This window comes from Lemur catta, chromosome 3 (assembly GCF_020740605.2).
Source record: "Lemur catta isolate mLemCat1 chromosome 3, mLemCat1.pri, whole genome shotgun sequence".
Lineage (NCBI taxonomy): Eukaryota > Metazoa > Chordata > Mammalia > Primates > Lemuridae > Lemur > Lemur catta.
Genome location: NC_059130.1, coordinates 53,644,908 through 53,671,198, shown reverse-complemented (window position 1 = coordinate 53,671,198; position 26,291 = coordinate 53,644,908). Strand labels below are relative to the sequence as shown.

The 26,291-nt window shown below is 36.0% G+C and overlaps 1 protein-coding gene and 1 pseudogene across 1 annotated transcript in view; both read right to left on the bottom strand.

Moving 5' to 3' along the window:
- Positions 1 to 26,291, bottom strand: part of GLMN (glomulin, FKBP associated protein) — a 37,343-nt gene that overhangs the window by 478 nt on the left and 10,574 nt on the right. The window contains exons 8-17 of the mRNA XM_045547536.1: positions 18,421 to 18,608; positions 16,575 to 16,628; positions 14,451 to 14,481; positions 14,257 to 14,346; positions 13,500 to 13,541; positions 13,314 to 13,387; positions 11,660 to 11,744; positions 10,725 to 10,834; positions 9,928 to 9,991; positions 758 to 881 (exon numbers count right to left, since the gene is read on the bottom strand). Of these exons, the coding sequence (XP_045403492.1) occupies positions 758 to 881; positions 9,928 to 9,991; positions 10,725 to 10,834; positions 11,660 to 11,744; positions 13,314 to 13,387; positions 13,500 to 13,541; positions 14,257 to 14,346; positions 14,451 to 14,481; positions 16,575 to 16,628; positions 18,421 to 18,608 (862 nt within the window). The remainder of the gene's footprint in view (positions 1 to 757; positions 882 to 9,927; positions 9,992 to 10,724; positions 10,835 to 11,659; positions 11,745 to 13,313; positions 13,388 to 13,499; positions 13,542 to 14,256; positions 14,347 to 14,450; positions 14,482 to 16,574; positions 16,629 to 18,420; positions 18,609 to 26,291) is intronic.
- On the bottom strand, positions 8,547 to 8,718 carry LOC123636081 (annotated as a pseudogene).

Here is a 26,291-nt window from a genome sequence, read left to right as displayed (position 1 = left end):
AACAACTCTCAGATTTCAATAATAAATTTATAAGCTACTTGCATCATTTGCTAACTTATAAAATGTGTCAGTTATTCATGTAAATTATTGAGTCCATTGTTTAACAGCTCAGGGTATACTTAAACTATAAGCAAATAAAATTAAATGTCAAAAGTCCGCAACATGTGAATTAATGCTTCTTTAGAGAAATAGTATTATTTTGGCATATACAGGATACATGAAACTTTTTCCTTCAGTATATAGTAGGAATTATAGACATAACACTAAAAAAGATAAAATTTCTAGTAATAGCTATAAAAATATCACCACAGATATATGAAAGAGATAATAAGATTATTATAGTAGATTTGCTGGCTTGAAACAAAGTAATTCTGGATCTAAGATTATTTTTCATAACTTTTACAGATTTACTTAGGGGTGAGATGGAGGGTGGACTCAGCAATACCAAAGGAATGGTAACCAAATAGAAATACTTGTAATACAATCAGATTCTTAATCAGAACTTGAGGCTTTAAAACAGAATATGCTTGCGTGGTTTAAATCTTTATTAACTCAATTTCAATGTTAACTGACTTACAGATCTGCTAAGAATCATTTTAATTATAAATAACATGACTTAGAGGTCATGGTCCCTTGTTTAGTATAAATTAAACAAGTACAAGATAAAAAATGTTCTTTTACTTGACTATAAGTATCTCAGTTCCAAAATTTGACTAATTTTTAGACCTAACTGAAAACCAAATTGCACATTACCAACCTTGGCTATTTTCTTGGCTATTCTTAATTTCTGCTTCATAATGTGCTTTTGACATATTAAGTCCTGTATGGAGAGGCTTTAAGAAATTATTTTCAATCTTTCCAAGTTCTGTCCATAATCCAGTCTGTTCAGAAGAATTACAGAAAGAATTATTGATTGCCTACTATCATGAAACATGCGTTATGAGCTAGAAAAAGGAATGAAACATGGCCCTTGCTTTTCAGGAGTTTACTGTTTAGTAATACATTTATTACTACATTTAGTTATGTGAATACCAGTCAAAACAAAAATGTACTCAGGACACTGTGCTCATTACTATACTATTTGGATAGCTCCTGGTTTTGAGATCTGTAACTTGCAAGTTCTACAGAATTCTTTCCCTTCCCTATTGATGGCAACTTTTCTAACACAAAGCTAATTTGGACTTCCTTGGTGACCAACGTAGAGGAAGATTTTATCTGCTTAGGGTTATTTTGTCATATATCTTAAGGGTTTTTATTCAGGGAGAAAGGGAGGAAGGGAAGGAGGGAAGAGTGGGGGGAAGAGAGAGAGGGAGGAAGGAAGGTCCATTGGTATTAAGGTTCCAGGTACTCTTTATGAAGGAAAATTTCTTAGGTAAAAAAGGAAAACTTAGGAACCCCATTATCCTTAACTAGAACAATGAAATGGACCACTTAAAAACCTATTTTGTAATGAACTTATTTTGATCCAAGTAGCATATAAGGTTTTATGTATAGTCCTCCAAATAAAATCTACACATACCTATTCTGAATAATTGATAACATAAATGACTGTCACACATATCCTTTTCATTTCAATCTGTCCTTTCTCATTTCTCCTATACTGATAGGAAAAGTGGAATTCTAGAGAGTATCTAAAACCTCAAAAATATGCATACCCTTTCACTCAGCATCTATGAACTTATTTTGGGGGAATAAATAATCATTATGTTGTAATGATTCTATTGCAGATGTTTTAAAAAATGTTTAGTGAAAAATTGGAATTAATAAAATATCTCACATCAGGAGATTCATAAGTAAACTGTGGTATATTCATGTAATGGAAAACTACACTGCCATTAAAATATTGTTCTTCAGTATGTACTGGTGAAAAGGAAAAAGGTTACAAAATGTATGATCTCATTTTCTTTTTTTTAAAAAAAAAAGGCCAGGCATGGTGGCTCACACCTGTAATCCCAACATTTTGGGAGGCCAAGGCAGGAGGATTGCTTGAGGCCAAGAGTTCTAGACCAGCCTGGGCAACATAGTGAGACTCTGTCTCTATAAAAAAATTAAATTAAATTAAATTAAAAATAAATAAATAGTCAGGTGTGGTGGTATACACCTGTAGTCCCAGCTACTCAGGAGGCTGAGGCAGAAGGATGGCTTGGGCCTAGGAATTTGAGGTTACAGTGAGTTATGATCAGGCCACTGCACCCCAGCCTAGGTGACAAAGTTCACCCTATCTCTAAAAAAAAAGAAAGAAATATACAGATGTGTTAGCATGGGGCATAGATTGGGATATATTAACAACATAATATCACCAATGGATGGGATTTTGATCACTATTTTTCTTTTTGCTTATTTATCCTGATATTTAAACAATGAACCGGTTTACCTGGTTTAGTTGTATAATTTTTAAAATTTAAATAGTTTTCCTAATCTGATGGGAAGTATGAGTCATACATTAGTAGTACAGCAGGAACTTCTTCAACCAGTGTAGTTACACAGTATAAGCATATTACTCTATAATATGCACCTACTGCTCTCCAGTTTTTACCTCTCTCCATCCAGTCTTGTCTTTACGCTTCTCTGCCCAGCATCCCCCCTCCCCTTTTTTTTTACCTTCTCCTTTGCCTTTACCTCAAAGCTTATAGGTAGAACCCACTACTACTGATGACTTTCAGGACTAGTTAGGTTACTGATGACCTTCTATAGATAAAAACACATTCAAACATAAGAGCATAGAGAAAACACCTGTGTATTCATACCTACCTTTGTCAACATTTTATATTTACTTTAAAAAATAAAATACTAGATATGGTTGAAGTCCCTTTTATTCGAGAGGTAGCTATTATCTAAAACTTCATTATTTAGGATTCCTAATGTATGTATCACTTAGCAATATAATTTTTCATGTTTAAAAATGTAAATGGTATGCTGTATATATCCTGCTTCAGCTACCTTTTTCTTTGTCAATCTTATGTTTTTGAGAGTTATGTTGTAGCTCTAATTCTTTCATTTTAATTGGTGTATAGACATTCCATTATACTATATAATTTATCATGTAATACTAATTTTTTAGTATTTCAAAACAATGCTGCACTGAAATTGCTATATATGTTTTCCTATATCACATGGGGTGAAAGTTTTTCTAGAGTAGTTTTTCAAATTATTTTTACCATGAATCACCATAAGAAATGTTTTATATCATAATTTGATGAACATTTATTTATATACTTGAAATAGGTTTCCAAAAAAATCCTTTTTATAAATAACAGGTAGAATTTTGCTAATATTTAAATATAACATAGAAAAAACCCAGGATAAACAATTAAAAAAACATTAAGACAAATTTTTATACAATGAATGGGGTGTACTTGCCTGTTCATGGGGTAATTCCAGTGTAGTGCAGTATTGAGCCTAGTCCTTTTCTTTTTATTTATTATTTTTAAATATTAAATATTCTTAAATATTCAAATATTTAAATTTCTTTTTATTTATTTATAATATGGTGTCATTTGCATACAGTAAAATACACCCTTTTAGCTGTAGATTTCTATGAGTTTTGACAAAGAGAAAAATCCCTTGTGCTTCGGGCAGGGGGAGGGAAAAGGAACCATTTGATATATGCTGGAGCACTCTGTTCTTAACAAGATCTGCTTTAGGAAAAACTAATTAACCAGAGCCTAACCTGCTGGGGTGTTGTCAGAGCCTAGCTGACCTGGAGGAAGGGAAACACCCAATTATAGCCAGCTCTAGCCATCCTGTTCCACACCTAAGGATGAGAAGTCAAAAACTAAGAAGCACTTGTAAAGTTTATGGTCCAGAGGCATAGGATCACTAGAAGACCTAATCATAGGACTATAAAATTGATTTTCCTCCCCACACCTTACCACCACATTACTTTACTAAAGGCCAATTTACATGAGTTCCTTCTACCACGTACATCTGTCCAGCTATCAGGAAAAAATTACAAAGCATACTAAAAGGCAAAAACTACAATTTGAAGAGAGAGAGCAAGCATCAGAACCAGAGGTAGCAGGGATGTTAGAATCATTGATCATAATTTTAAAACAACTATGATTAATATGCTAAAGCCTGTAATGGATAAAGTAGACAGCATGCAAGAACAGATGAGCAATGTAAACAGAGAGATGTAAATCCTAAGAAAGATTCAGATATATGAACAGAAACCTCCAAAACTGAAAAGCAAAAAGAACATGCACTGGGGAAAAAAAGAAAGAAAAAAACAACAGAATGTCCAAGGACCGTGGGACAACTACAACAGATGTAACATACGCATAATGGGAATATCAGAAGGAGAAGAAAGAAAGGAACGGAAGAAATGTCTGAAGCAATAAATGACTCAGAATTTTCCCAAATTAATATCAAACAACAAACTACAGATCAGGAAGCTCAGAGAACACCAAGCAGGATAAATGCCAAAAATAAACTACACCTAAGCATTATCATACTCAAACTGCAGAAAATTATGATAAAGAAAACATCCTGAAAAAAGCCAAAGAAGGAAAAAAAAACTTACCTGTAAGAGGGGATATGTCTTAATCTTAGTGAAAGAAATAGATGAGGAACCAAAATATGGATTATATGGAATGACATATTCCTAGTTATTTTATGATTTTGTTGCAATTGTAAATAGTAAATTATATTTTCTAGTTGGCTAAATTTTTCTCATGATTATGTGTTGAATGTATCAAAAGCTTTTTCCCTGTAGCTATTGACATAATAAAGTGTTTCCTCTAATCTCTAAATTACGATAAACTTCCACTACTGGAATAAACCCAACTTGACCTTATGACTTAAAATATTTTTTATGGATTTAGCATAGTAATATCTACATTTATAAGTGAAATTAGCTTACAACTTTCCTCTTGCATATTGTTCTTGTCTATTGTGGTATTAAGGTCATATTTGACTAAACAGACTAAAAGTGTTAGTTACAACTGTTCTTTTTCTAGTCTTTGGAACATTTTGTGTAAGATTTATCTGTTTCTTGAAAGTATGGTAAAATTATCTGACTTTGGGTTTTCTTTTAGTAGACTGTGGCAGTTTTGTTAAGTTATATTTTCTAAGAAATCCCATTTCATTACAGTTTTCAATTTTACTGGTATGTTTTCACATAATTTTCTTACTGTTTTTCTGTATTTGTACTTATACTTCCTTTTATTTTATTTAATTTATTTATTTATTTATTTAGAGACAGAGTCTCACTTTGTTGCCCGGGCTAGAGTGAGTGCCATGGCGTCAGCCTAGCTCACAGCAACCTCAAACTCCTGGGCTTAAGCGATCCTACTGCCTCAGCCTCCCGAGTAGCTGGGACTACAGGCATGCGCCACCATGCCTGGCTTATTTTTTTCTATATACATTTTTAGCTGTCCAGATCATTTGTTTCTATTTTTAGTAGAGACGGGGTCTCGCTCAGGCTGGTCTCGAACTCCTGACCTCGAGCGATCCACCTGCCTCGGCCTCCCAGAGGGCTAGGATTACAGGCGTGAGCCACCGCGCCAGGCCTTATACTTCCTTTTAAATTAACATATTGTGTCTTCATGCATTTTTAAAATCAACCTTGCCAGAAACTTATTCAATGATTTTCAGTCTTCTAACATAAGCATTGGAAGTTGGAAATTTTCCAAGTACTAATATAGCTGTATCCCACAAGTTTTAAAATATAGTATTTCATTATTCAGTTCTAAACAGTTAAACATTGTTATCCTTTATCATAAACATATAATACCTCATAGAATAGATGGTAACACATTAATTGCCATGTGAATTGTATTTAACTCACACTAGTTTCAAGCCCAGGGCCTCATGAAGCAAAACCTAGGCAAAACCCTGCAGTTGGTTTGTGAAAATCTTACTTGTTGATGTTCTTATTGTTACAATTAATATTAATTAATTCTAAAAACGTGCATTAAATGAATAGAAGTCAATAAATTTCATTTTTCATTAAATTAGAAAAGATTGTTTTGTTTTTGAAGTTTTTATTCTATTTTCATAATAAAACACTGTGGCTCCAAGGAAATCTTTTTTTTCTAGTGTGACAGTCAATGTGTTAACCATAATTCATAATATATAGAGGTTCTCAAACTTCACTATGTTAGTTAAAAATGAGGATTTCTATGTTTTACTCAGAGGTTTTGATTGAGTAGATTTGGGGTTAAATCCACTAATTTGCATTTATTTAGAAAAAAAATACTCAGGTGATTTTGATTAGACCCATATGTTGAGAAATAATGATCTGGAATAGCACTGTCCAATGCCACTGAGAAACTTAATTTTTAATTTTCAAAAAACTTGAATCAATTTAAATTTAAATAGTCACATGTGGCTACTGTCTACTGTACTTGACAGTGCAAATCTAGAAGATCTTTAAATATTAAAATCTTAGTTGTTTTCAATGGCAATAATTTATTTTAATACACAACCCATAATCATAAAACTTCAGGTAATAAAAACACATGCCAAAAGTGGGCTAAAAAAATTTGTTATACCTTGTTAAGCATAATTCTACAAACCTTTCATATGATAAACTGTAATATTTTTAGAAGCATGTAGGAGTGAAGAAGCTGTGGAAATAAGAATATTTTCTCTCTCTTACGTTAAGGTTACCAGATCTTTAAAAAACAAAAAAACATTACAAGGATAATCATTTTAAGATTCCTTTCATCTTCAATGTCTAGAAAAAGAAATGAAGATTTTTTTAAAAAATAGTTATGTTGATTAAAATTTGAAATGTTCACAAATGTCTGCTTTTAATTTTATACCCAAGTAGACTCACTGATGTAAATAGTTCTGAAATCTTTTCTATTCTAAGGCTTAAAACTACATATTTCAAAATTCACTGCATCCCATCTCACAAAAGGAAGAGTAGGCAGTTCTACATAATGAAATTCACTGCCAGAGCAGACAGGGACCTTGCAAAGGATATATAGTCCACTAGAGTAATGGACATGAACAAGACCCAACTTTCCCCTTTCTCCTAACTGGTGTAAGTCATCTTATTTATGAAGTAAGATTGCGGATCTTCTACTGCTTATAGTATTAAGGAACTTCTATCACCTAAAGTCATTTGGCTCTGCAAATATCACACAAAGGATATGTTTTGATCTTAGAGAAAGAAACAGATGAGGACCCAAAATATGGATTATATGGAATTATATGCATGTGTATGTATATGCAAGATATTTAAAATTCCTGATACTTACCTGTGGCCTTTGCAATCTCATTGTTTCCCTTGACCCTGCTTTCATTCTACATATCACAATTACAAATTATTTAGGGAAAAGAATGGGTAGGCAAGTGGATGGGAAATGATAGGAGTACACAAGATAGAAGGTAAGGATAACGTGATTATGGGCTATAAGAATAAATTATTGTAATTCAAAACAACTAATAATTATTTAAAGATACCTGCCAAATAGAGAATATTAGGTACAAAAACTAAGTTGGTTTTGCCAACAGAGATGGGGGCACGGTTTATACTATAATATTCAAGAAAAGTTATGTGAAACTGAAGCATGGGAGAAGGTGCCTGAAACTCATGCAGGGAGATAAAGAGGCATGAAATAGTAGGGTGAGGAGGGAGTGGCTTATGAAAAGAATAAGTGAGTTGACAGTAACCTAAAGTAGCAGGGAAAAAAATGATTATTCAATTATGAATCAATTTGTTGTCTTCGTATTTGAATGGTTTTGTTCTTATTTAATTTTCCTATTCACCTTTCTGGCTGTGTTTCAGCTTTTCATCTATTTACCCTCTTAGCACACTTAACTAGTCAAAAATAGGCACTGGTAGGAGTCCTTTTGAATAAAACACCCACTTCAGCATCACCAGAGTATCTGTTTCCCCTTTAACCAAACCTTCTAAAGACTCAAAAGCTATCATTTTTTAATTAATCAGAGAAGACAAATTTGCCTCTTGTTTATATACATTACCTATTATAACTGCACTCAGGATGCTTCCATGATGGACAGGCTCTTAAGCTGCCTCAAAAATATCAGGCTGTCATCTTAGACTGGTTTTTTTGCTAATTTCCCTGGTATGGTAATTCTTATAGTAATTTACATAGCAATAATTTAGAATATTTGATCCTTAAGAAAAATTTGTTTAAAACATTAAATAAGAGGGCACTCCTATAAGCTGGTTGTGTCCTTTTCTTTACCATAAAATGTGCATGGCAAACAAAAGTAAGGCATTATCTGTGGATATTATAGGAGACACTGCACAATGCTCAACTGTTTTCAAATCTTCCCTCTCTAGGCAGAGACCAATCTGTTGCCTTTGTATTACACTGTGCTCCATACCTAATAAATGTGGGGTCATAATTATCTCTACCACTTACTATTTAATAGATGTGTGCCCTAGTGCAACTTAATGATCCTTTTTGTGCCTACATTATCTATGAAAAGGGAAAATAAAGAGTACTTTTCTTATAGCATTGTGAAGAACAAATGAGATATAGTCCTTGGCCAGAATAGTGGTTGCCCCTGGCAGAGGTGGGAAAGAAGGTGGAACAATAAGGTCAGAATTAACTGGGAAGGAGCATGTGGGTATTACTTGTGATGATGGTAATGTTCTATATTTGAACAAGTCTGCATAACATAGATCTATGTATTTGTTACAATCCAGTGAATATACAATTTGTACATTTCATTTTATGTAAATTTTGCCTCAAAGAAAAACTATACTTGATCTTAGCCAAAAGGCCAAGAAGCGATCAAAGAAAAACTATAGATAAATATTTAACTGTTTAATACTATTTAATACATGTAACTCTAATTACTTGCTGAAATATTTAGCAGAAAGTATGCTGATGTCTGCAGTTTACTTTGAAATGCATCAAAAAAACAAGATAGATTGATGGACGGACAGAGGGTGGAGAAAGATACATAACGAGACAAATATAATAAGATGGTAGAATCTGGGTAGTGGGTCAATCAGTGATCACTATAAAATTCTTTCAACTTTGTTGTATGTTTGAAAATTTTTACAATAAAGTGTTGAAAAAAAGATAGCATCTGGTACAGAGTAAGCACTAGTCAGTAATAGCAAATAACTATTTCCAGCTGAAGAGGGATGAACAGGAGGTCAAATCACTGAATCTACTAATCTGTCAAGAGAGAAGGAAACCACAACCTTTCCTATCAACTTTTCCTCCTACATCTTGAGTTACTTAATTAAAAAAAAAAACTCTTTGGCATCTTTACATAAAAATCAATTTATTTTCATTTCCTTTTACTATTTTCTAAAAAAAAAGGCAGACTAACAACATGTGATTCAGGTAGTTACAGTTAACAGAGGTGACACATACAGGGAAAGCAATTATTAGAACAGCGTAATTAGAGAGAGAGAAGAAGCCAATATAATTTTACTGTATGACAAATCTCCCTCAAATAGTTTTCTATTTATTGAATACTTCTAATGATGTGCTATTAAAAAAAAATCCAACTTCCTACACATTATCTAAAAAGGTGCTGTTAAATTCAGTTTTAGTGCTGAAAATGCTTCAATTTGTCATGTCTGATGAGGTGATATTAAAATATCAGATGATTTTATATAGCTTAGACTTAAATCATGAACTACAGGTAGAGGAAACCAAACAAGATACTCAAATATATGTTGATCTCCACAAGGTAAGTTTACTTAGGACCTGCAACTTATCTACTCAAGAGGGCTTGGCAATGTTTTCCTCAAGAGAGCGGAGGTACAACAAGAACTGGAAAGGGAAAGGAAAGCTGGATGTGAGTTGGTAATTGCTCCTAGAAATTAACTTCCGGTCTCAGAATAATTGTTGGCACTTTCCCCAGCACTTATAGCTGGGTAAGATGTTAAATACTGGCTTAAGTAGGTATTGATCAAGAAAATCTGAAACATTCCTTATGCTTTTGATTATACTCACAATTTCTTTTTTCAAAGAATTCACTTACTTGATTGTCATTTTCATTATCTTTGATAACCAAATACCTCAATAAATTTAATGAAGCCATAATCCTGTTAATTAAAAATATATAATTTGTTACTTACAGTATAGTTTTATATAATCAACACCAATTTCAATGAATAAGTAAAAACCTTGGCTATATTTTTATAATTACATTTGTCATTAGAAACTATTCCCATCGATATGTCTTTTGGACTAGTAATAACTTATTACTCATGCTTTCCACTTAAGTTTACAAAATACAAGTGTAAAAATTATTTTCCTTATTTTCTCAAGAAAGCTTTATCTTTAATATTTGAGAAGCATCATTTGTTGCTTTCTGAATCTTAAGATTCCTTTTGTAAATGCTTACAACCATTTCTCAACATCATTTATTCTGGTATATTAAAGGTGAAATTACATGTTCTATATGAAAAAAATTATCACCTGGAAAACTAAATAAAACAACAAAACAACCTCGTAAGCCTTTTATAAGTTATAAGTTATATACACAGATTCTTATTTTTTAGTCACAAATGCTATAGTGGCAAATCTCTATCAAATGCTGGGTACATCAAAGGTATAAAATCATAATGGTGGTCATTCTTCTGGAAAGAAGAGTTTTTGGTTATGTTTCTACATATTATTGAAACACTTAAATATTAAAGTCTATGTAATTTAATGAATTAACCATTGATCATAAAATCACAAGAAAATACATTTTATTAAGTTAGGTTCCCAAAGCAGAGGTTTCACCATTTAATTCTGAATTTACTATCTGAACCTTAGTAACAGTCATCTCACCTATCTGAGTTTTGCAATAAATCTGTTTCAGCACCCTCTGGGAGACAGAGTACCAAATCTAGAAGGGAAATCAGCTGTGGTCCTGTAAACCATTTGTTGTTATGTGTTCCCTGAAAATCAAAAGGAAAATTAGAAAAGGCTTGAAATAATAGAGTGATAAATCAAGTTTTTCCTAATACCTTGACACTACAAACAATCACACATTTAAAGTATATTTTTTTAGGCCAAGTGTGGTGGCTCACACCTATAATTCTAGCACTTTGGGAGGCTGAAGTAGGAGGATCACTTGCAACCAGGAGTCCAATACCAACCTGAGCAACATAGTGAGACCTCATCTCTACCAAAAAAAATTTAAAAATTAGCCAGGTGTGGTGACACATGCCTGTAGTCCTAGCTACTTAGGAGGCTGAAGCAGAAGAATTGCTTGAGCCCAGGAATTTGAGGTTGCAATGAGCTATGATGATGCCACTGTACTCTAGCTCAGGCAAAAGAGACCCTGTCCCAAAAATAGTAATAATAAAATATATATTTTTTAACTTTAATTTCCATACTTTCATTCAATTTCCAGGCACCTGGAACAAACCTTGCCAATTGGAGAACACTGGTACATGCTCTGTTTTCTATATGTAATTATTGAATATTCACAAATAGGTAAGACTTAAGTTTCCATTAATTTTTCAGAAGCATATAGCAAAATAAAAAGAAGTCCTATTATAAGCTCAGAGAATTAATATAATCTAAATTTATAGTTACCGAAATTTCCAAAATTCAGAGTTTTCAAGGAAAATATTAGAAATAGAGAAACAATATACCTTAATACTAGAGATAGAAAAAGACTGTAGGGCAAAAACCCACATTAATGTATTCTACATATGAATAAATATACCGTACCAAATAAAATATATTGATAATTGATATATTGGCTATGCTCTTACCTTTAATGATATATCAATTTGATTTTTGATATTTTGAATAATAAAGGCCTCCACACCTGAGTGATTACTTGTATTCAATAAGCACCTTGAAAGCAAAATTACAATGGATATGAAATTATCCTGGACTGCATCATAATTAAATGGTGATGAAAGTTTTACAAATTCAAATTGGCTATGTGTTATTTCTAGGAATACAAAATCCACAGTGAAGACAATTACCAAGGTGATCAGTCAAAAACAAAGTCACCTGTAATAGTTATTCCTCTCACTGGTAAATTCTATTCATAATTGATCTTTCCAACAAGAAATTTCTATTAAACCAAATTTGAAGCTTTTTATGCATATAGTTGCAATAATTTAACATGGCAAGAAAAGACACTAGTATAATAGCCTAACAACTCCCAAAATTATTTCCTATGAAAGTAGACTAGTGCTGGTTAGACTAGCTTAATTGCAAAGAAAGGAAACTGAGTAACTAGCTTAAGAAAAAACAGGGGCCAGGTGCAGTGGCTCACACCTGTAATCCTAGCATTCTGGGAGGCCAAGGAAGGAGGATGGCTTGAGCTCAGGAGTTTGAGACCAGCCCCAGCAAGAGCCAGACCCTGTCTCTACTAAAAATAGAAAAATTAGCCGTGCATGGTGGCTCACACCTGTAGTCCCAGCTACTCGGGAGGCTGAGGCAGGAGGATCGCTTGACCTCAGGAGTTTGAGGTTGCAGTGGTCTATGGTAGATGCCACTACATTCTACCCAGGGCAATAGAGCAAGAATCTGTCTCAAAAAAAAAAAAAGGGGGGGGGGAGGGATCTCTTGGTAGAAATACAGGTGGAACAGAACACGAAAGCTGGCATAAGATCTAAAAATTCAGATTTCATAAACCTGCTCTTACTCTATCAATAGAAATGAAGAAAAGATAGGATCAATAGTGCTACTATTGGCCAATCCCAAAAAATACTTTTTAGCACTTTAACACTGCCCAAGTCTCATTTTTATTACCTAGGACAAGGGTCAGCAAACTAAGTTCTACAGGCCACATCCAGCCTACTGCCTGATTTTATCAATAAACTTTTATTGGAACATACTCATCTCTAATGCAAAGTTGAGTGGCTGCAACAGAGACCATAAGGCCCATAAAAGCCTACATTTACAATTTGGCCCTTTACAGAAAGTTTGCCAGTGTTTAACTTAGAGAGTTGTTAGAATCTTTTCCACCTCAAAAAGCACTATTAGTAACCTCTACTATTAAGTTATAGTGAATAGCCTGTTAAACTTATAACTTAGCCATTAATTTCAACTATGAGTAATGGAGATTTTATTGACATATGTAAAGTTCTAGCAGCAGCATTATCAATCTCTTTTATAAGTCTATTTTAAGTTTAATCTTTTATAAGTCTATTTTAAGTTTAGAGTATTTCAATTAACTGAATTGAAATACATACTATTACTCATTAATATGTATATACATAAATATATATCCGGAATATTTGACTAACACCTTCTCTAACCATCACAGATAAGAGAATTCAATATGGCTTCCAACTGGAGTTGGATTACATGTTAAACATACTGACATACTATACCCTAGAATAATTATATGGCATTAAGTTGGCTTTTAATCAACCACACACTTAGCAATTAACTCCACTTGATACATACCTAAATAACGTATATTTGCCTTGTGAATCCAACTTGTTAATATACAACTGAAGCATAGCTAAACTCTTTTTCCTCTGAAATGGAATAAATAAAAAATATAGTTACATAAAATGAATAAAGATTGAATTATTTATCAAACTTTCTCAATGTGACTCATTATTATTTTGTCCTCAAATATTTACGTACCAATGTCTCAATGGGGCAAAGTGTCATTACTTTGACTAAGCCCTGAAAATAAAAAAGTTTAAAATTCAGATGTAAATAACAATATTGACTGCAAACAACCAACTACATTATCAATAGTGAATACTAAAAATTCAGAGAAATGAGGATAGGAGATTTATTAACAAAAGCCTTGCTTTTCCAATAAATATTAGAAAAAAATTTCTACACTGACATCTAATGACCTACTTGGATATCATAACTAAGAGTACTAGGCAAAATAAAACATAGGAGAGAAAATCAAAATGTATATTAGTCTTTCTAGTAATGAGTCAGTGCATGTCTTAGATGGAGTCCTGAGAACTTAAGTTATAAGAAAAGTAAAAGAGCTTCATTTTCCAAGATCCTTACAGAAACAAAGTATAGGGATTATGAAAGTTATGCTTTTCTACTAGATGCTATGCTATCAACTATGGTAGCCACTAATAGCCATTTAAGTTTAAATTAATTTAAATTAGATTTAAAATTTAGTTCCTTAGTCACATTAGCTACATTTCAAGTGTTTGATTCAGCTACTGGGTTTTCTATTGTATAGCAAAGGTAACAGACTTCCACCATCACAGAAAATTCTACAGGACAGCACTACATTAGATTTTCAAAGGATATAGAGAAGAAAGTGGGAGAGGAGTCAGAAGTGAGAGAAGAATCAGACCCTTACCCTTATTTAAGTTCAGAATAAGCAAGGGGCTATTTTTAATATTAGAATACATATTTTATTTACCTGAGGTACAGTAAGAAAACTCTTGATTTCTAAGTACTGGTGAAGTAGACTGTTGTCTTCTATTCTCAATAAACCATTCTCCAGCAGATCCTACAGAGTAAAATATATGCAGATACATATATGGTGAAGTCAACAGCTGTATTTGTTGACATAACTATGTATTTAAATTATAATGGGAGCAAATAAATTCTTACCAATCCTTTGGGGATAACAGACTCTTCTGTTCTAGAAGAGAATATTAAAATTTATCATGATTTTATAAACTATTTTAGAATGACTCTTCATCTTACGAAAAATAAATCAAAAATAGAAATTTAAAGACTTTTAAAATGTGTATCATTAAGGAGAAATTCTGTTGAAGAACTTAGTCAAAATCCTTTATCTTTGATGTGATCTTTTGATATGGTTACTGACATCCAAATCTGACCAGTACTAACCTACTCAGGACTTATTTCCTGGTATCAATAGATCTTCAGATCTATTATACCTGATATAACACTATATATATATATATGTATTCCTTCCAGTTGATTATTCTCTAAAATCTTTTCAATTCTTTTTATTCAAAAAAGAATTCCATGCTTTCCACTTGTGATAATACTTTTTTAAAAAAGGTTTATAATCATTATTAAATAAATATTTAAGATCAGTGGCAAAAAATATCTTGGGTTCTAGGGAATTACTCTAACCATGCAAGAAGTTAAAAATGTTTTATTTTGGGCTCAATGATCAAACAGTTTGGAAATCTCAAGAATATAGAACTTAGATTCAAAATAATATATATTTTCACTGTATGAATAATAGAAACTAGGCAAAATGAATCTAACATCATTAAGATCCACATAATACAGCAAAGTTAATATAGAGTTAATAACTACTTATGGCAGGAGACCCTTGGAAATTCCTGCCTTATAGGCCGAGGCTTTGGACCTTTGCCATGTTACAAATCTTCCATCACCCGGGAAGAGATGGGATTGATAAACAGTCACTAGCGTTCCTAAAGGATAGTACTGCAAGGCCCTGACTAATCTCAAAGGATAATATGAACATGTTATACGAAAAGAAAATAAAGGATATAGAGTTTTGCAAAATTCTTAAATTTCTGTCTGGAGAAATTATGCATACCTGTTACTTTGTAATTTCTTTTAAAATATGTGTGGGGTGTGTGTGTGTGTATTTTTTAATAGAGACAGGGTCTCGCTATGTTGCCCAGGCTGGAGTGCAGGTGCTAGGCACAGGCACAATCCCACTACTGATCAGCACAGGAGTTTTGATCTGCTCTGTTTCCAGCCTGGGCTGACTGACCCCACCTTAGGCAACCTGGTGGTCCTCTGCTCCTGGGAGGTCACCATATTGATGCCAAACAGTGCAGACACCTGATCAGCATAGTGCACTACAGCCCAGAACTCCTGGGCTCAAGTAGTCCTCCCACCTCAGCCTCCTGAGTAGCTGGGACTACAGGCACGCAAAATGGCACCTGGCCTTTTTTTTTTTTAAAAGACAAAGTCCTGGCCAGGGGTGGTGGCTCACGCCTGTAATCCTAGCACTCTGGGAGGCCAAGGCGGGAGGACTGCTTGAGCGCAGGAGTTCGAGACCAGCCTGAGCAAGACTGAGACCCTCAACTCTACTAATAACATTATTAGAAAAATTAGCCAAATCAGCTGGGCGTCGTGGCACACGCCTGTTGTCCCAGCTGCTTGGGAAGCTGAGGTGGGAGGATGGCTTGAACCCAGGAATTGGAGGTTGCAGTGAGCTATGATGACACCACTACACTCCACCCAGGGTGACAGAGCCAGACTGTGTCTCAAAAAAAAAAAGTCCTGCTTCTTAGCACCTCAAATGAGAAAAGCTATAATTGAGTGATATCACTATTAATAGTCTAAGCTACAAAAGGTAGGGTCAAGATACCTCCTTCCTTTTGATGCAGTTCACAGATTATGTCCATGAAGGAAAAATATGGGTGAACTTCTTTGACTGACTGCTCCTCTTTAGATGGAGGAGAATGCAGCAGGGTAGAGGTGTTTTAATTTACCAGTTTTTGAAATAAGGGAAGAAACCTCAGAAATAGATGACTGGAAAACCCCTTGTAAGAAAAAATGTTAATACTATCTTGGGTTTAAAATAAAAGAAACTTTGCTGTAACACCTCTGACTAATTTCTGTCTCTCTCATGATTATCTGCTTCACTGTTGTATAAAATAACCAATTAATTAATTAAGGTGTGTCAAAGAGAAGTTGGTCTCCCTTGATCTTGACAAGGACTATTTTAACACTACTTTTTGATTCTGAGATACCATCTAAATGATCAAATGATCTTACCTTTGCAAGAAGACTTCAATATGCCCCATATTAAACTGCAAAAGGTACAATGGGCTAAAATAGAAAAAAAACAAATATATATATTAAATATATATACACACACACCGCCCCCATACTGTTATGGGTTGAACTGTGCCTCTTCCAAAAAGGTATGTTGGAGTCCTAACCTCCAGTACCTCAGAAGATCACCTTATTTGGAGATATGGGTTTTTACAGTGGTAATCAATTTAAAGTGAGGTCTTTAGGGTGGGCTCTAATCCAGTATGCCTAGTGTCCTTATAGAAAAGGAAAGTTTGGACCCAGAGGAATGCATACAGCAAGAACACCGTATGAATGTGAAGGCAGAGAACAGAGTAATGTATCTACAGCCAAAGAACATCAAAGATTGGGAGCAAATCACCAGAAGCCAGGGGAGAAGCATGGAAGATTCTCCTTCACAGCCCTCAGAAGGAATCAACCCTCTGAGACACCTTGATCTCAGAACTCCAGCATCCAGAACTATCAGACAATGTATTTCTGTTATTTTAACCATCCAGTTGTAGCACTTTGTTACAGGAGCCCTAGTAAACTAATGCAGAGTAAGTTATTTTGGTGGTCAAATGTGATGCTTAAGAGTACAGGCTCTGGGGTCAGATATGACTGTTTGAATTCCACCCATGCCACTACGCAGTTTTATGATCTTGGGCAGTATCTTAACTTATGTAAGCCTGTTATTTTCATCTGTAAAATGAGATAATGCTCTGCTTCACAGGGTTATTATAAAGATTATATGACACATATAAAGCTATTAGCATAATGTTTCATACATGGTGAACATGCAAATGGTAGCCATTACTGCAGTATTTACATACAAACATAACCCTAGGTATATTCGTATGTAAATATACAAACTCACACAAAGAAACCCACCCAATGCCTGCAAGACAAATACATAATCGTTATATCATAGACCCTAACATCCAGAATGCATTACGTTATAAAATTATGTATTTATTTAAAAAATAATTTTGATAAATTTTGCGGGAAAGGAAGACAAGGTCAAGATAATTAAAACGGGATGATTCAAATTAAATTAGGTGGTGAGTGAATGCTTTCCTCACAAAGTGACAATTAAGGATAAAGGTAGTTCTAAAGGCCCTATAGCAGGAAAGTTCAAAACATACTTGAACAAGAAACCAAAAGAAGGTCTGTGTTTTCGGAGCATAGTAAACAAGAGGAAAGGCGGGAGGACATGAATCAGGTCAATCAAGGAGGGATCAGATCATGCATAAGTTTGTCTGAGGAGTCATGTGAAGGCATTTAAACTTTATTCTTAGGGCAATAAGAAGCCACTGAAGTGAGCTATGACCAAGCAACTGCACTCCGGCCTGGGCGACAGAGTGAGAGCTTATCTATCGGGAAAAAAAAAAAAACCACTGACAGGTTTTCAGTAAAGGATTTCTTTTAAGGCTTTACTTTCTAGTGTGTTAAAAATGCATTAGATTAAAAGGGAGTAAGAATGGTTATATAAACATTCACTCAGGATTACAGTAGTCATCCAGTGAAAAGATGATAGTATCTTTGGATACCTAGCCAGTTCCCTCCTTTGCAGTCCAGAAAGTTTAACACTTTCTGCCTCTTGTCCGCACCATTCCCTTACACTTATTTCAATACCCACCCCTTTTCATGACTTGACTACCAGTGGCTTTAACAGATTATAGCCAGTTCCATTTAGAACTAATAACAATAGACTTTGCTTTAAATGTATTAGTATGTTAACATGTATATATATGTATTGAACACTGATAAATGAGTCTGATGATAACTCCTTTTAGAATACATGAATAAATGTAATACTAACTCTTACCTTAAGACCATTGGAAGCTGATCAACACTGATGCCCTGTACAAATACTAGATATGCCAGGGAAGCCATAGAGTCTGCTAATTGTTTGTCTTCTTCTTCCTCAAATTCAAGGTAATCCCAAGTCCTCTTTTTCCTTCCATGATTAAAAATCATTTTGGAGAAAGGGTATCCAATTTCTGATAAAAAACCCTGTGAAGTAAGTAAAAAACGAAGCTACAGCAGACAGCATCTAAAGTGCCCCCCACCCCATATTCACACCAAGGGGAGTATATTCACTCCCCTTGAGTGTGGGTGGGATCTGTGAGATTTGCTTTTAAGCAACAGAATATAGCAAGATGTCACTCCTATGATTAGATTATGTTACATGGCAAAAGTGAAGGGATTTTTGCAGATGTAATTAATGTCCCAATTAGTTAATTTTGAGTTATTCAGAAAGGAGACTATCCTGCGTGAGCCTAATTTAATAAGGTAGAAGATTTTTAAAGGGGGTCTAGGCCTTCCCTGAGAGTCAGAAACTGTCCTTTTTTTGCTGGCTTTAAAGAACTAAGCTGCCATGTTGTGAAAGGGCCTATGGACAGGACTACATGTCAAGGGATTATAGGCAACTTCTAGAAGCTGAAAGTGGCCCCTGGCTGAGAGCCAGCAAGAAAGTGAGGACTTCGGTTAGTCCTACAGCTTCAAGGAGATGAATTCTGCCAACAACCTGAGGACACTTGGAAGGGGATCTTTCTCTCGGTAAGTTTCTGATAGGACTGCAGACCCAAAAATAAATTGAGGGAAAAAAAAAAAAAAAAAGGCTCATGCCTGTAATCCCAGCACTTTGGAAAGCCAAGGGAGGAAGATCGCTTGAGCCCAGGAGTTGGAGACCAGCCTAGGCAACATAGCAGGATCCCGTCCCTACAAAAAATTTAAAAACTAGTCATGCCTGGTGGCGCATAACCACAGTCCTAGATACTTGGGAGGCTGAGGCAGTAGGATTGATTGCTTGAGCCCAGGAGTTCAAGGCTATGGGGAGCTATGATCGTGCCACTGCCTGGGCAAAAGAACAAGACATTGTCTCTTTTAAAAAAAAAAAGAAAGAAAAAAAAGAAAAGAAAGAAAAAGACAAGACAAGACTGCAGGTCCAATTAACAACTGACTTGTAACCAGATGAGGCCTTGAGCAGAGGACCCAGCTACACTGTGACAGGACTCCTGATCCATAGAAACTGTGACATAACAAAGGTGTGTTGTTTTTAAACTGCTAAGTTTGTGAGAATTTTTTACACAGCAATAGAAAACTAATACAGAGCCAAAAGCCCAAATCATACTTTACCATGGGCATTTATATATCAAATGGTTTCTAAATCAATGTAGAATCATAATTAAAAGCACACACACACAAATGTGTTTTTGACAGTCAAATGACCTGACTGCCAGATGGAGGGCTCTAAAGTGAATAAAACAAAATAATTCTACATTAAAAAAAAATTTTAAGTGCTTCAGAAATAGAGACAGAAAGTAGAATGGTGGTTGCCAGGATATTGGGGCGGGGGGGGGGGAGAATGGGAAGTTAGTGTGCAATGGGTAAAGACTTTCAGGTGGGAAGATGAAAAAGTTCTGGAGTGGATAGTGGTGATGGTTGCACAACAATGTAAACGTACTCAATGCCATGGAACTGTACACTTAAAAATGGTTAAAATGCTAAAGTTTTATGTCATGTATATTTTACTACAATATTTTAAAAAAATGCTTCAGAGATATTTGAGAGCAATCTAAAAATGTGAGACACATAAATATCATGAAATGAGAGTAAACCAACTACTCAGTTGAAGAATATTCTAGAAACAAATGCTCCACTGACCACTGCCTGCCTAGATACACAGCGGGCTGGTCAGCCGCAGCACGGTCTGAGGAAACAGTGCTGATATCTCAGGTCATATGGGTTCTGATGTCGTAAGAGAAGAAGCATTCTTGCATGAATAGATAAGAACATAGTGCTACATAAAGCTTTATGCTCAGCAAACACAGGGTCACTCCTAGGCCTCTTATACTACTACTAATTCTAGTGTACTAGAAAGAACCTGATCTTCAGAATCCATTGGAACTATTTTTGAGTTTTGGCTCTTCTAATTCCTAGCTGTGTGACACTGGATGAGTTACCTCACTTCTCTAAACTCAGTGTCCTTATCTAGAAAATGCATAATACCTGTGCCAAATATTTACTGAGCGGCTCCACATAAAAGTGTAAGTAAGTTAAGGTCACAACAAACTACCAAAGAAGTTAAAAGGAAATGAATGACAAAAATAGCCAAAGCAGAATAAGGACTTTCCACATATTCGCTATTTCATTCAATAAACACTTACGTGCTAGGCAATAGGCCTGACACTGTGGGGAATTATAGGGCCAAATGAGACTTTTCCAGCCTTCAGGGTATTAAAATCTGCTGCTCCCAGATGGTTCTATTAGTCATTTCAGAGCACAAAAAAGAACCATGGAAAGTCATTCTCAGTCACAAGAGACTGTTATTCTGCTACCAGATGCTAAATATATATTGCTGTACTGATTTTCAAAGCACACATTCTTGTTATAGCTACAAGACAAAAAGCTTACTGCACCCAGATTCTAAATGTCCTTTTAATCATGAAGTTCCATTTCTTCATTCAGCCAATGCTACATGCGTTTTTCTCAGAGTAAGGGTAGCCTTTTAAAACATCACATGTAACCTGATTCTACAGTGCTGCTCTGGATGTCGGGGATCCGACCTGTGCCCAAATCAGAGCCTTCACTATCCACACACCATCTAGCAGTCTTGCTCAGACCCACGCCATACCTGCCACTATGTAATTTCTCAAAATTATGGCAGCCTCTATCCTTTCAGTTCTATACCAAAATAACTTGTACCAAAGTGGGATGGCTGAGGCCTGTCCATCCCAACCGCACCACACTTCCAGTACTTCTCCAGCACACAACAGAAGGCATCTCCTCACTTCACCCCACACCTGATCTCACCTCTACTTCCAGGCTGCTTTGTGCTTCCTTACTGCTGGTTCTTTCTACTTGTAATGCTCCTTCTACTGAGATCTTAGGACCACTCTCCAATACCCTCAGCCTCTTCACAAGATGCTCGCTCTGTCTCAAGGCTTTTATCAACCTCTCTGATTTCTAGTGGGAGCTGCTCATTCTTTCACACCTTTTACACCACAGGGCCAGGAAGGCAGCAGTGGGGTCAGGTGGTATGGGTAGAGGCTTAGTATTATCTTGGCTCTCTCTCTACTCTTCAGCAAAGGCATATTTTCCTTGGAGGCCAATGTCATACCGTTCTTTTCTCTGTCATATGCTGACCTTCAGGTCATTCCCCACATTCACTGAAGACTGTGGCATCTGCTCAATCTTTTTCTCTGCCCAACTCCTGCTATGATCCTGGGAAAGTTTAATGTTCATGCAGCTAACTTCTGTAACAGGCCAGCCTCAGGGATCTTGACGCCTAAATTCTAGTGACCTTTACTTCTGATCCATTTCAGCACCTAATCTCCTACTGAATCTGTCAACATTTGGTGCCATTCCATGATAGATACCTTAAACCCCAATATCTCATATTCTGACTAAAACCTCTCATCCTCTCTCTCCTACTAATCTGCTTTTCTGTGTCTGACTTCTCCCGTCCTATGATCCCTTCATTTTAACCTACCTAGCTGTCCCCTCCTAACCTCCCTTCTTTCCCTATCCAACCTGGATCATATATTATTGATCATTTGAATTACCTGTACTCTGTATTTCCCTTAGCTGCATCTACCCAGTAAAATGCCAGCCTTGCAAAAGTAACTACAGTCCACCTTCTCTACTTCTACATCCAGGCAGCTGAGTACGGCTGGAGAAAATCACTCAAAAATACAGACTGTTATCACGATGGTTGTAATCTCCTACCACAGTTGAAAGCTCAGCACTACTGACTAATACTTTCATGGTCTTCTATCATCTCTTTCCTTTCCTCTCAGTGTTCCAAACCTTTACCAGTTTCTCCTCATTATTATTATTATTATTTTAAGAGACAGGATCTCACTGTCACCCAGGCTAGAGTCCAATGGCATGATCATAGCTCACTGCAGCCTCAAACTCCAAATCTCAAATGATCCTCCTGCCTCACCTTCCTAAGTAGCTGGAACCACAGGCATGTGCCACCATGCCTGGCTCGTTTTTTAGAAAATTTTTTTGTAGAGATGACTCTCACTATGTTGCCCAGGCTGGTCTTGAACTCCTAGGCTCAAGTGAACCCTCATCCCTCAGCCTTCCAAAGTGCTGGGATTATTGGTGTAAGCCATCACCCCTGACCTCTACCTCTTCATTCTTAAGAGAGCATCTTTCCTTCACCTAGAAATCTGAGGCTAATGGGTTTGATTCCCCTCAATTATAATATTCCATTCCTGCTACAAATTTTTCAACATGCATTCTTTCCTCAATATCCATTCTTACCTCTTCCTCTCCAGAAGTCCTTTCACATTCTTGATCCTATGTTCAGCCATCTGCTCTTAAGCCACATTATTTCAGTTATCCCATAAATACTTGTGTTTTCCCCTCTAATGGCTTATACTCCATTAACCTGTAGATATGCTCAAGCCTCCCCATCTCCCCCATTACCTTCCTACCCTTAGCCCACGTCTTCTAGCTATTACCTCTCCTTCTCTCATCCAAACTCTTATAAAGAATAGCTTATGCTAGTCATCTCTTTTTTCTCATTTTTCATTCATTCTTTCACTCACTCACTCGGATTTTTTTTTTTAGAGAGTCTTGCTCTATTGCCCAGGGTGAAATGCAGTGGCATAATCACAGCTCACTGTAACCTCGAACTCCTGAGCTCATGTTATCTTCCTGCCTCAACCTCCTGATTAGCTAGGACTACAGGCGTGGCTACCACATTCCACTCTGATTTTTGTCTCCAACACTACATGCAAAACTGTTCTTGCTAAGACTCTCAATACCATCTTTCTTCCTAAATCCAATGGATGCTTTTCAACTCTTACCTCATGGCTTTTTCTGCTACATCTAGCAGTACTGGTCACTTCTTTCTTCCTGAAACTCTACTATACCAGTTTCTGTGATATTTCTACCACCTCTTTGACTTTTCTTTCTTGGTCTCTTTGGTGGGCTCATCTTAAGTACTAATACTCTCAGGGTTCAGTCCTGAGCCCTATTCTCTTCTCACACTGCTCTACCTTTTTAGGTGATCTCATCCATTCTGACTCAAAAATTTCTCCTTAAAAACCTGCTCTCTCTGGTTATTAGACATACATTAAGAAATTGTTAATATTCTTAAGTGTCATAATAGCATTGTGATTATTTTTTTAAAGTCCTTATCATTAGGAAGCATACTTAAACACCTATGGATGAAATATGTCTAGGATTATGCTATAACATACTAGAGCAAGAAAAGGAGGAGGACAGATGAAAGAAGAGTGGCAAAATGTCAATAATTATTGAAGGTGGGTGATGGGTACATGGTAGTGTGTTATATTGTTCTTTCTACTTTTCTGAATGTTTTTAAATTTCCATAATACATTTTTTAAAAGTACAGACTCCATGCTCCTTGCTCTGTTACTCTATCTCAATTATTGGCACCTTCCTCTGCCCAGTTACCCAAGAAGAAAAAAAAAAAAAAGAACTCATCCATGTTTTATTCTAAACCCAATCAATGACCAAATTTTGCCTGTTTTACCTATTATAGGGTTCTCAGAACTGCCCTGTCTTCATCTTTATGACTACATCCATACTCAGGTTCCCATAATTTCTCACTTAACTGTCAGGGACACTTAACAAGTCTCCCTACTCCCGATTTTATCCCAGTTAAATTCATCTTCCTTTAAAGTGATAAATCCAAAATACAGTTTGATTACATCACTCCCAGGTTTAACATCTGTGACACTATGAAACATTTACTTGCTCCTTGTCCCCATTTCCTGGCATACCCTCCTAAAATCCTTGTAATCTCCAAAACAATCTTTCTGTATGCTGTTGAGCCGACTGATGGCTAGGTCTCCTAGACAGCCTCACAATTGGGGCTGGCTGCCAGGGGAGTCGACCATGTGATCAGATGAGGGTTGAAACTTTCAGTCCCACACCTCAACCTCCGGGGAAGGGAGAGATGCTCAAGGTTAAGTTGATGACCAATGGTCAATGAAGCAATCAATCATGCCTCTACAATGAAGTAAAAACAAAAATAAACTACAAAAATCCAAAAGGGGCTGGGTACAGTGGCACAAACCTGTAATCCCAGCACTTTGGGAAAATGAGGCAAGATGATCACTTGAGACCAAGAGTTTAAGACCATTCTGGGCAACATAGCAAGATACCGTCTCTACAAAAAAATTTAAAAATTAGCTGGGCATGGTGGTATGCACCTAGAGTCCTAGCTACTTGGGAGGGTGAGGCAGAATTGCTTGAGCCCAGGCATTCAAGGCTGCAGTAAGCTATGATTATGCCACTGTACTCCAGCCTAAGTGACAGAGTGAGACCCTGTCTCTGTTTAAAAAAAAAAAAAATCCAAAAGGACTGAGTTCAGAGAGCTTCTGGATAGCTGAACACATGGAGGTTCCTGGAGAGCAGCAAGCCCGGAGAGGGCATGGAAGCTCTGTCCTCTTTCCCCCATACCTAGCCCCATGTATCTCTTCATCTATATCCTTTGAAACATCCTTTATAATAAACCATTAAATGTGTTTTCCTGAGTTCTGTGGGCCACTCTAGCAAATTAATCAAACCCAGTCAGTCAGAGCATGAGTAAAACAACCTGGGGCTTACGACTGGCAGTGGAAGTCGAGGGCAGTCTTGGACTGAGCCCTCAACCTGTGGGATCTGATGCCATCTCCAGGTAGACAGTGTTGGAATTGAATTAGAAGACACCTACCTGTTGTCCGCTGCAGAACTGACTGCTTGATGTGCAGGGAAAAACCCCCACACATCTGGTGTCAGAAGCTTGTTGTGAAAGTATAGCAGGAGAAACTGAGTTTGATTTTTCCTGTATCATCAGAAATTATTTATAGTTTCCCATATTTATAGCCTTCTTCTCAAAATAGAGTACACATACCCTATATGGTAGTGTTTATAGTATACCCAGGAGATTACACCATACTCTAGCATTGGCAACATAGAGGAGATTTTTGTGTACTCCTGGGAAGATCCTTCACCTCTCCTTCCTCTTCGTCTCACAGCCTCTTCATTATCTTGACTATCAGCATTAACCTTATTAAAGAATGAATCCCTATTGGTATCAGTCACCAAGTCACCTCTCATCCTCAGAATTTAGTTCCCATAAAGTTCTGGAGCTCCTCTTCTGACCCCTTTTCCTTCCTCCTCAAACTTCAGAAACTCTTCAACCATGGCCTCTAGAACTCAAGAGTTGTCAGCAAAATCCGTTTTTCTCTAAATGGTCTCTTACCTCTTTGGCTCTAAATGAAATTTGGTTCTCCTCTGAAAACAAATGTTTTCTCTGTAACCTTCTCAAAGGGATGTTATTTTTTTTCATCCATACCCATTATGTATCACTGAGCCTGGAAGTATAATACTTGTTCTCCTTGCTGCTTCTAGACTATTCTCTCCCTTCCTCTCTAAAATCCCTCGGTTTGAAACTCGTTTTGTGATTTTACCACCTCTACCTCTCCTTGTTGTGATCATTAGACTCCAAGGTCACTCCATTAATTGGCTTTCCAATATCATAATTCTGTTTGATTTAAATGTACAAAGATCTTTTAATACCCTGAAATCTCCGGTACTTCATTTTCTCTAGTCCAATGATCTTGGCCTCTACCCTCTCTTTTCGAATACCCACTCCCATGGTCATACCCCAGACATTGTTATAAGTAACTGTAACCTTTCCATAATACTAATTTCAAGCATCCTATT